Consider the following 12,500-nt stretch of genomic DNA (forward strand, 5'->3'; position numbering starts at 1 on the left):
ACTCACTCACTCACTCACTCACTCACTCACTGCTCACTCACTCACTGCTCACTCACTCACTCACTCACTCACTCACTCACTCACTCACTCCTGTCCATTGGCTCTACAGCTATTAGTCAGCAAATTAAAATCAGCAACTGGATATTAATGTTGAAGGGGATGCTTACCAAATTCCGCTATAAAAGCCTAGCCTAAGGCTTTCCCTTTCTTTTAATTAGAAGATATGGATTGACTCACTGTGGACTTTTTGCAACAGCTACTACACTGACTGTATATGTTTTTAGTTCTGGAAAAAGAACAGAGGATAGTTACATCAGCTACTGTACATTGGGAAATGCCAAGCCAGTTTATCCATTCAGTCTAACCATGGTGTGTCTGATTAGACCCAGCTACAAGGCCAAACAAGCTGCTAGAATATCACTAGTAGATGTACTGTTAACTTGAATTTGATTCACATTTCTTATATTTGTGAACGATAAGCTTTTGTGTGTGATTTACACAACAAGTATGACTGTACCAACCAAGTGTTGTTTAGTTCCTTTTTACAGGCAGGGTTGGTATGCAAGACAAGCAAGACAACAAAGCATACTCTCAATCTCTCTCTCACTCCCACACAATGAACATGGTTCTGGTTTTCGTGCGCATTCGTGTGTGCGAACACAAGCTTGCAGTTGCACACATGCACGCAAGCATGCAGTGTGCATGCATGCATTAGTTGCAACATAGCAAGTAGCTAACTTCAAATCTCATTTTCTCCATTTCTCTTTTATTAAATCTTGCAGCTGCTGCTGATGATGATAAAGGTAAACACAGTGCTACTGTGTCTACAGTTTCCATGAGTCTTTATGTGTTCCTGTTTGAGTGAGGGCCCCTGCAGGCAGCGGGGCCCTCATTATGGAGCCTCTAAAGAAAAGCCTCAGATCAACCCCTGACACCTGCATCTCATTGGGAACAGCCTGCCTTTGATGTTTACACAGATGTTATAAAAATGAGCTTTTGTTCGGCCTGATCGCCGTTTTCCTAGTGGCAGGCAGTAGTGGCTGGCAGGGACAGGGTGGTAAAATGTGTACACATGTTGTTACCTAGTGGCAGGCAGTAGGGGCTGGCTGCATGAGGCTGGCAGCAACGTGGGGGTAAAGTGCATACACATGTTGTTACCTAGGTGTTGCCAGGTAACAGTGTATATATACAGTATACAGTATGCACTGTATACTGTATATACAGTGCATACAGTATACAGTAGCTATACCTGCTACTGATCAGCACCAGCCTGGAATGGGTTCATTTCTATGGATACAGTCCCCGACACAGTCCATCCAGATTTATGCTCAGGTGACATGGTTTGATTACAATATATCCCGGACCCTACAGTATCTCACCTGTGAGGATGACAGGAAAAGACACTGTAGAAAGAAAAACATGCAACACGCATCAATGAGAAGACCAGGAAGAACAATTAGCTCTGGAAATGCTAGTCCCCACATCCAGGCTATGAAAGATTGACACCTGTCTACCACCCACACACGCACACACACACACACACGCACACGCGCACGCACACACGCACGCACACACACACACACACGCACGCACACGCACACGCGCGCACACACACACACACACACACACACACACACACACACACACACACACACACACACACACACACACACACACACACACACACACACACACACACTTATCTCGTTATTTTTGCTGCTACAAAAGGGAGGAACCAAAGCCAAAGACTTTTACTCTTGTGTACTCAGAGACATGTGCATGTATGAGATGTAACAATAAAAAATACTTGATTCTTGAATCAGCTGGATTTGAGCTTATAGATGTTACCCAGAGGGTCTCTATAGTAGTTGTTTCATGCAACAAACTGACGCACTAGAAAACCCCAAAACCTTTTCCCCCCTTTTTTACTGCCTAACGTTACACTGCTGGATAAGGAATAGTGACAGAGCAGTTAATGTTAGCAGATGTCCTAATGCCATTGCTTTATCAAATTCAGGATCACCATTTACACGTCTTACTTGTATAACCTGACCTGTACGTTTGGAAACTACAGCATGACAACAAGAACACAAACAGTAATGATGATTGATGATATATTATATTTTCTTTCTATGCCTTTCATTGACACATTTTTATTTCAATATGACGGTCTTGCTTAAGGCAGTATTTTTATACAATTATAGGTTTTTAGCAGACATTACTTATTCAGAGTGACTTAGTTACAAGTGAGTTGTCTATAATATATATCTGGTACTGTATTGCTATGATTATTTCTGCTATGTTCCGTTTCATAAAACAAATACATTGGACATAATTTGATGATCGAAATGTTGCTTCCTGCATGGTTTTATACACGTGCATGTTGACATTCTAGGCCTGGGCAGGTAATTTAGATGAACTGTAACTGTTAAATGACTAGCTTGAAGTACTTGGAAAAAATATTTTTAAGCGACTTAAACAAGTAACTCGTTTGAAGCAGCTCGCAGTATAATTTTAAAAGGAAAGATGAGAAGCACGTGTGTGTGTGTGTGTGTGTGTGTGTGTGTGTGTGTGTGTGTGTGTGTGTGTGTGTGTGTGTGTTCGCGCGCGCGTCCCCGCGTGCGTGTGAGGTGTGTAAGGTGTGTGTGCGCATGTGTGAAATAAAACAAGAGCATACAATGCATGCATTTTCCCCTTTTATTAGTGCTAAGAAGCATATAAATCAATAAATGTGCCTAGGCCTATACTGTTTAAAGCAGGTGATGAGCATATAGATGGGTTAGACATTCAGATAAGCAACATGTTTATGTGTGCTTTGTGCCACGTGGGTGTGTGTGTGTGTGTGTGTGTGTGTGCTTTGTGCCACGTGGGTGGCACAAAGCACAACTGGAGGAAACCTCTCAGTCGGTAAGTGCCTCAATTCCAGCCTTTTAAAGCATCCTGAGGTCTCAGCAGGGAGACGGGAATATGAAACATGGGGAGCAGGAGGGAACGCGTTCCACTCATAAAATAAAACAAAAGCCTGGACTGTCTTTATAACAAGGAGTTTACTGTATGTACCACTGAGCGAATCCATTTCACCAGTTTTCAACTTCAGAATACTAATGTCCTTGTTAAATATATAAAGCTGTGTTTTAAGTGTACGTGTTGTAAGGTAGGCAGAGTGTTTGACAGGATTGCAGAACTCTAAGAGGACACAACTGGCTGACCACATGTACAGCACTAACTCTTTCCAATGACAACTAAGCAAACAAGGTAGAACGTAGTAACTACAGCAAAACGTTGCCAGTTTACATCTGCTGATGGTCTGCAAAGATCTAAGCACTATATACTACTGACAACTTTGACCTTGACTACAATTGAACAATGATTGCACTGAGCATCCACTGTCAAAAACAAATAAACAATAATATTGATAATAATAATAATGATAATAATAAATATTATAAATTATAATTTAACATAATATGGAGAGGGGGCAGAAACAAGTCTGATGTATCTTGTATAAAAAACCCCTGCAGTATAGTGCAGTATAGCTATACCTATAGCCTACACATTGTGTAATAGTACACATGGATACTAGGCTACTGTGGACTATACCATACAAATCCATCTGAGTTTAAAATGAGAGACCTATACTACTGCAAAAAGAGATAATTAGCTAGGTCACAACAGGACAGCTGAGTGACCAAAAGAATGTCACAAATTACACCTCCTGGTGTGGAGAAAGGAGCAGCGCATAGTGAGCTAAAGTGAATGAAAACAATAGGACAAGGCTTAAAGAAAACAAGTAATTTTTTTTATGCCATTCTATTTTATTCCATTCTAAAACTATCTGTTTATAAATTACATGAAAATGCCGAATTAACATGGCTATTAAAGAAAAGGTTGTGTGTGTTGTTCTGGTAAACGTATTCATAGCTATAAAACAAATGGCATGCATGGTCTGATCAGTTCAATAAAATGGGAATGATGGTCAAATTAAAGGTTTCACATTGATGACACTAAATGAAGTCCAATCTCACAGTAGATCATCTTCCCACAGTGGTTTGTGTAACTTGGAATCCGTTTAAAACTGGAGCTCCTCCTCTGCCTCCTCTCCACTTTCCATCAGCAAGTTAGATGTGGTGACCTCTTCAATATATAGAACCCTTAGTTGTGAAAAGTAGGCCTATATTTGAGCAGCAACTGTGCAAGTGGATAGAATATTTTTCCTATACCATTAGTTATAGTTTAATTTATTTTTAATCTCATCTTTAGGAATGAAGGGGCTGTCATTCGACGCAGTTTTGTTGTCCATCACACAGCTATGTTTTCTTTGTAGTTTCTTAGATAAGGGTTGCTGTCAGGACGGCTCCCGGACAGGTGCGCTGAGGCAGGGCTTAACATGGCAACATAACGGGCAGGTCTTCAGCATTCGGAGCCGCGGTGGTTCTCAGTACCAGCCGTCAAACCGGAGACATGGCGACCCGGCCCATCAACGGAATCCCGTCGTCGTCGTAAGCAACAATAACGACACCTTGGCGGCCCCTTCTTCTCGAGGCTCCCCGAGGCTCCCAGCTAGCAGCGGCGGTGCGCAATTACGCGCCGCGCGTCAGCAGCGCCCACACCGACCAGCAGCTCCCCGCGCTGAGGACGACCCTGCAGCTGTTAGGCGGGAGGACATGATGGTCGGAGATGATCCATACAACCCCTATAAAGCGTCGAACTATTATCCTTATTACAACTACTACAACTCCTACCACAGACCGAGGCCCGCTGCAAGAGCCAGACCGTCACCTGGCCAAGGCACCAGCTATCACCAAGCTGGTACGGGGAAATTCCATTCTCGCATTTACTCTTTTTTCCCATGTGATAAAATGAGCGTATAGACCGCTGTGCTTTCATGCTTGCTGAGTCACAAGATTTCAAAATCTGTATAAGATTCAAAAGATTGTAGACCTATATGTTGTTATGCTTTATATAATGGTTACTGATCTTTTCAGGTAGCCTATAGTCAAATGAGATTGTTGTGGCATTGTTCTTTAACACCGTGCTGTGTTAGTGACTCATATATTTGAGGCACTGGCAAGTTTTTACTACTTTGACACGTCTTTGTCAGAAATGGTCACATTAGGCTACTTATCTTCAAAATATTTTTTGGTAAAGATTTTCCGTTATACAGTCAAGATGATATGCATCACAATTTACCTAACTTTAGATTTTGTAATTTAGGTGGATTATGATTGTGCCATATATCTACCAAACTGTATAAACTACATGCATATGGATTAGATGAAATTCCATCAAATTGAGAGTGACAATTTAGTCAAAAATGTTACTCACTCATTTATTTTTATTTTTTACTTTATTCATATTTTTTTAATTTAGCATGGGGGCAGCAATCAATGTTGTCCCCAATCCCAAACACTTTTTAAACTATTCACAACTTGCTTATACTGAAGTAGAATAAAAGGGGCAGTAGACAACATTTAGTGGCGTGCACAGATAGACACTAGGGGGTGCATAAGGAGGTTAGTGTGGAATCAGTGCGGGTTCCTCAAGCCAATTAACTTTTCACATTATGCAACACCTGTTGCATAAGGTTCTCTATTTCCCCATATCTCCCCATCAGCAATAATCATGTAATTTGCAACATTGTAAAAAAGAAAAAAGACAAGAAAAATACTTTGCCCAACTAAAATGGCTTACTGTGTAGTTGCCAGACTGACGCAAGTATTACAATTAAATATTATTTCACAATCATAACAATGTTATTCCACAGCTTTTTACAAGCTTTGTTGATGCCTTGCCTATATTATTTCCTGTATTTGTATATCCATGTCCATATGTATAGTAAGGCCAAGAATAAGTCCCCATGCACCCCTTCTGTCATATCAGATTGACAGTTCCTTAATACATTACGACAGATAAAGATGGATGACAATGATAGGTACCCTAACCTTGCAATACCATGCAGGGTTTAGACAGTATAGGCCTACCTGTGGAAAGCCTGTTTCTAAATTCTATTAGCTACTCAGAGCTCTGATCCAGTCTAGAGCTACTGTGTCCGCCTGTCCGGTAAAAGCCAGTTTCCTCATCCCTTACTCCAGATCAGATCAGCAACCTGCAAAGGTTGTGTCTCCCAAACAAGATATCTCGAAAACTTGGCTGGGTTGCCATGCATGAAATGTACTGTGCACCTTTGTGTTCTGCAAGTGATGAAATCTACTGACTTTGGTCTAGTGCCACCCACAGACCAAAATGTCCACTTACACAAGGTAGATAATAAGTCTAATGGTTGGATTACCATGAGTGCATTCATGCTCCCCAGTGGATGAATTGTAGCCTATCTGCTGCCAGTAGTGATGCCATGTATTTTCCTATAGCACCACAAAATGTTAGCCTCAATCCCAGCCTTACTCATCTGCGAAGAGAAAAGCCAAAATGTCCACATGCATGCAAGATATCTCACAATATAATGGACAGATTTCATGAAACTTTTATCATGGCCATAAAACTAAAAATTTGAATCTGTGTCAAAATAAATTTGAAAACCGCAAAATAGGATATTCATTAAATATAGTAGACCTATATAATATAATTAAATATTAAACTATTTTTTGACACAGAATCAAATATTTTATGATCATGATTTACCAGGAGCCTGGATGGCTTGGTTCCAGGCTTAACAATAATTTTATCTTTAAAGATTAGTTTTATTGATAGTCATCAGTGAAGACAGACAGTAAAGTGGGAGGGAGAGAGGGGGAGAGACATGCAGCAAAGGTCGTCATGAACGGGACTCGAACATGCGACACATTGTCAGGCCAGAGCCTATATGTGGCATGTGCCTGGACCACTTGGCTAGCGGGTCACCCCGGCTTAACAATAATTCATATAAATAATTTCGGAAATCTCTATGTGAAAACTTAATGGGCTTGAGGAACCCACTGATTCCACACTAACCTCCTTAATTATTATTAATATTATTTTATTTATTCTAGCCCCACTAAAGAGAATGAGGATGACAATGACAGTCAGCTCAGACCACGTTGGTCTGGCTTGGTCAGCCTCTGAGTGCCGCTGGTGGATCTTTAAGTGTCATTTAATGTTGGATGGGATCCTTTAGTTTGTTCTCTCTCAACTGTCATGTTGGCTGAAGGATATATGTGTCCTTCTCCTGAGTGTAGGAGGTCTCCCTGACCTGTACCCTGACCCCTACTACGTCCAAGTCTCTACATACGTCCAGAGACTCCCCATGTACAACCTGCGCTGCGCTTCAGAGGAGAACTGCCTGGCCAGGTACAGTACAGTACACTACTCTGTATACACTACTAAAGAATACAGTGCAATACTAATGAGTTGTGTTGAATATACTATTAGAAGAGTGCTCATATACATCACAAAGCAAAAACATATCACATCCTGCCACAGCTTTGCTATATCCTAACTCCACCCACAGGCTTACACATCCTCGTTTTTTTCTGCACTATACATTATTGCAATTTCATGTTAATTGTATGGGAATATATTGTATTTTATTATTGAACACAAAGCTACTATGACCACATGATTCATAACTGCACCGTTTGCATTGATGACTGAGTACTTTGCAATTTTAATTTAATCCATGCAGGAAGCAAAATTGTGCAATGAGATTTATGATAATTATCAATATGCACGACCCGATGTAACTATTCCTTGTCCAATAACTCTCCTGCAATCCATTCCTAATCTCCTCTCCTCTCCTCTCCTCTCCTCTCCTCTCCTCTCCTCTCCTCTCCTCTCCTCTCCTCTCCGGTCCTATACAGTTCAGCAAGTTATGCTCAAGACTATGATACCAGGGTCCTCTTGAGGTTTCCTCAGAGAGTGAAGAATCAGGGAACAGCCGACTTCCTCCCCAGTAGACCTCGCTATGCTTGGGAATGGCACAGCTGCCATCAGTAAGTCACAGAGACTTTAATCATTTTGAGACAAACAATGGAAATACTTTTACATGCAGTAATACGGCAGTAGACTAGTCACACTACACTACACAAATGGTCATGTATAATGCCTCTGATCATCTTAATCAGAATAAGGTAATAAGCATCCAACATCCAATTAAAAAAACACAGTTGTTATTTGGTCTTCCTTGAACAAGACTTTGTTAGACCATTAGTGATTTATTATGCTTTTTTCCTATGCCGAAATATTTCTTGCTTAAATTATCTGCAGATGAGGGGCTATATCTTGCGCCACCCCTTAACCCTTATCGCTAAACTTATTTGCCATTTTTACTATTTAAAAAAACCTTTTAAAATAGGTCAAATAGCCGATCTACAAGCTCACAACGTCTCAATGTAGATCGGCTAGTTGAACTATTTTAAAATGGTTTTCAAAATAGTAAAAAATGGCAAATAAGTTTAGGGATACGGGATAAGGGTGGCACAAGATGGAGCCCCTAGTGTAAACTCATGTATAACCCTTTAATTCTATCAATCTGCAGGCCAGTAGCCAGTAGGCATTGTGAAATCAACAACACAACAACACAAACATTAAATGCCATTGACAATGAATGGAGAATTTACGTCATATGTGTCTGTGCAAATCGACATGTTACGTCATGATGATGTGCGATGATAAGAGCAAGCAAATCGGCTATTTTCGTCCTACACAAAGATTAAATTCCCATTGACAATTAATGGAGAATTTACGTCATAGCATGTGTTGTACGATGATAAGAGCGCCCCTCACTTCACACGGGTGTGATTTTTACTTGACTAATAATTTGTTTAGTTGAGGACAGCCCTAAATGACAATTACATATGCTGTGTTTGTATGTCAGTCACTTCCACAGTATGGATCAATTCAGTCTGTATGAGCTGCTGGATGCAAGCACCCAGAGTCGGGTTGCTGAGGGACACAAAGCTAGCTTCTGCTTGGAGGACACATCTTGCGACCATGGATACTACCGCCGCTACGCCTGCACCTCTCACACACAGGTTTGGATAATACACATGTACAGTACAGTAGCCTATGTATGAAAATCCTGCCAGAAGCCCATAAGCCTAATATATCTCTTTGCCAGAGGGGATTCCCTATACACAGACACAGATCTGATCTGATCTGTTGATGATGATGTTGTTGTTGTTGTTGTTGTTGTTGATGATGATGATGATGATCATGATGATGATGATGATGATTGTTTCTGTCCAGGGTCTGAGTCCTGGTTGCTATGATACCTACAATGCTGACATTGACTGCCAGTGGATTGATATCACCGATGTCTCACCAGGAAAATACGTACTCAAGGTCTGAGCCTGAGGCCCTGTCACAGGGGACATATTAACATACCCTAACCCCTGAAAGCCAAAGTGCAGTAACTACGTTTTTGGACACACTGACTTATTTATTTGTCAGTATTTATATTGAGCGAAAACAGTAGCCTCAAGAACAGATACAAGAACAGCCCTGCCAATCGGGCTCAGCCCTATTGGCACGGTAGGTTGCGCGTTGGTCTGGCGAGTGGGAGCCCCGGGTTCAATCCCCACTTCTGCGTAATGCTACATACGGACAGCAAAGCAGGCTCGGCTCCAGGATTAAATTACTATATACTGTACTTTGTTGACTGCTGTTCTTATAGCAGTTCCCCTCCTTTTTTGTCTGCATAGTGCATACCAAATCTCTTTGTTTAAAATCTACAATCGCAACGCATTGTGAGAATTTTGATCTGCTATTTTTGGCAAATATTTTTGTTGATTGTTCGCCTGTTATGACATGCTCAGTATAGGACCTATTACCATGCCGTTTGACTAAGGAATGATGTAATTTGTGGACAAGCTAATTATGTTTGTATTCTCATATTGCCAGTGGTAGGCAATAGATTTTAATATAAAAACTATGTGTTTGTCTTATCAGTTGACGGTAAACCCAAATCAGCAGGTTCCAGAGTCCAACTATAACAACAACGTAGTACGTTGCGATGTACAGTACACTGGCACAGCAGCACATGTCTCTGGCTGCAGTATCACCAGGTAAGACTTGCTTCTCCTCTGTATCTCTATTACATTTCTGTTTCCTTTCTACTGTAGACAACGAAGGGATGACTGTGTCCCCCCCCGTCCCCGTCCCCGTCCCCGTCCCCGTCCCCCCGCCCCCCAGTCAACAATACGACTATGCATGGCATGGCACTGATACTGAATTCAATAACACACACATATTACACACAGCTACCCATTGCTCTGGCTATAGCAAGTAGCTACTGAATGTTATCTTTGGAACAGAGGGGTTTAAGACCTTAGAGTGACCTGAAGTCAAGTCAATTTCTTTACAAAGCATATTTAACAACACATTTTGACCAAAGTTCTGTACAATGAAGAGAAGTAAAATCAGCAAAAACATCCATAAAAACAACTTAACTTTAACCGGAGTCCCCCAGGGCTCTATAATTGGTCTGCTCTTTTCCCCCCCTTTAAATACCAAAAGAGCTTGTAGATCAGCAATTTGAGGAAATTATGATGTAGCCTAATGTGAGCCCATGTCATGAAATGTGCTAAACAAATTATTATTATTATTCTGTCCATTGCTGATTTAACTGTTTTTCTGTGTTCTCACAGCTACTGAGCCTGAAAACAACAACTAAACCAACGCAGTGGAGCCGAGGAGAAATTATGCTAAACATGTTGACACTCAAAGGCTGTTTTTACACAAGCACTGCATGCACTGTAAAATCTTGAGTGTTAATTTAACTCTGAGTGTGACTCTTGAGTTAAGGTCCCTGCACACTGCTGTGTGCTGTGTTAAGGACCTTAACATGGATAAATTAACACTGAGGATTTTACACTGTATGTGACTTTCAACTGTCCATCTTGAGTGTCATCAGGTCTCTGTGGGTAACATTCATGATGCCTATGGAAATGCAGCCAAAATGCTGATGTGTCACTTCTACAGTAGTTTTGTAAATGCCTGATTTATTTCCGTACATTCATTCTTTTTTAACCACTTAAACCCTATATACTTTGTTGTACTAATAGCCAATCTACAAGTTCAAGCAGCATCGAGATGTGACGCCTTGCAAGCTTGTAGATCGGCTATTCCCCCCACACACTTTTGAACATTTGAGAACATTATAGGGAACATTTGGAAGATTTTCTCCTATAGGTCTACTGGCTAAAATACAGACGCCAGGTTAGGAAGGAAAATAAATTGAGAAAATGGAGAAAGAGATAAACAAAGTATTCAATCAAGAAGCCTTTGTGTATTGTCAGACATATACTGTTTTGATGTCTATGTAATGTATTCAAGTGTAGATAAAGGCCATTTCCAGATTTGGTGAATGTCATGAAGATAAACATAAACAGGTTTCAGATTTAAAATATTTGTTGGTTGCATTTCAGTAATGGTGCTTAAATACAAAATGTTGCTGTTTACTGTAATTGTGTTGTCATTATAAGGGTTGTTTTCTAATTGTGCCAGTGTGAACCTAAATCAACCACCTACCTAGGAGGACACAAAATGGCCGCAACTTGTAGCTGTCATTTCTCATGAAAACAGGGTAACAGATGGATTTAAGTCTGAATTATGCTTTGGTGACCAGCGACAAATAATTATGTATTTTCAACTGAAATATATAGGCCTACCTTATTTAATTTTTGTTGAGTGACATATTTTGCACAACATTGTGTTGCAGAAGCATAAATCAGGGTTGGAATGTGGACGTCAGTCTATAAGGAGAAATCTGTATATAGTGCAAGATGTATTTTCATGAAGGCCTGTACTTGTAAAGTATAATATCTGCAGAGCATGTATATTGGCTTGGCTGTAAGGTATCAATAAAGTTTGCTTGAATGTGAATGTGTGTAATGTATTATTATTGTTATTATGTCATATGATTGGTTAGTAAATTGTAAATATAGAGATAACTATAAGTGAATAAGGAAGTTAGATGTTAGATCCATTTATGCTATGGCTGGGTATGCAAAGATGGCAGTCTGCAGTGGTTCAACCCTTTTCATATCAAGAAACCTATAGGCAACATTATAGTCATTTGAGATTTAATCTCAATTTTTTTTGAATATTTTGTTATTGTTGGATATGATTTTGTCAAAAATCCCAGCCGTAATCTGAAAATCTCCATGAATGCACTAGGTTGTTTTTTTTTACACACGTGTGTGCATTCAAGGAACAAAACCACTTTGACTGAAACACGCATAGTCATGGATGTGGTTGATATAATTGCGACTGTAGGTGAATACCTGTATAATGGAACCGGCCAGCAACTCTACATCTGACCTCAAACCTCAAACCCTTAGATCTCTGACCTGTTCTGACATTCCATATGTTGATACTTCCCCACCCGTCCTTCCTCTTCGATGTCTCCCGTTTGACTGATACCTGAACCTACCTTTAAACTCTAGACAGGCCTGCCCCAAAGTATTTAGTGCAGCCACGCCTGGCAGTTCTCAACAGGCCCGAAAATGAAGGCCTGGCCCTACCAGGGCCCTCATCAAACCCTGTACACTCAAGACACTGCCCCC

At 40.6% G+C, this 12,500-nt stretch overlaps 1 protein-coding gene across 1 annotated transcript; it reads left to right on the plus strand.

The window, feature by feature from the left end:
- Positions 1-4,262: 4,262 nt before the first annotated feature.
- lox (lysyl oxidase) lies at positions 4,263-10,587 on the plus strand (the record flags this gene model as incomplete). Its single annotated transcript, XM_079516960.1, has 7 exons — positions 4,263-4,809; positions 7,173-7,284; positions 7,794-7,925; positions 8,810-8,966; positions 9,181-9,276; positions 9,883-9,998; positions 10,581-10,587. 7 exons carry the CDS (start codon positions 4,263-4,265, stop codon positions 10,585-10,587), a joined length of 1,167 nt encoding a protein of 388 aa, XP_079373086.1.
- Positions 10,588-12,500: the final 1,913 nt, after the last annotated feature.

The sequence above is a fragment of the Electrona antarctica genome (genome assembly GCF_951216825.1).
Source record: "Electrona antarctica genome assembly, chromosome: 12".
NCBI lineage: Eukaryota > Metazoa > Chordata > Actinopteri > Myctophiformes > Myctophidae > Electrona > Electrona antarctica.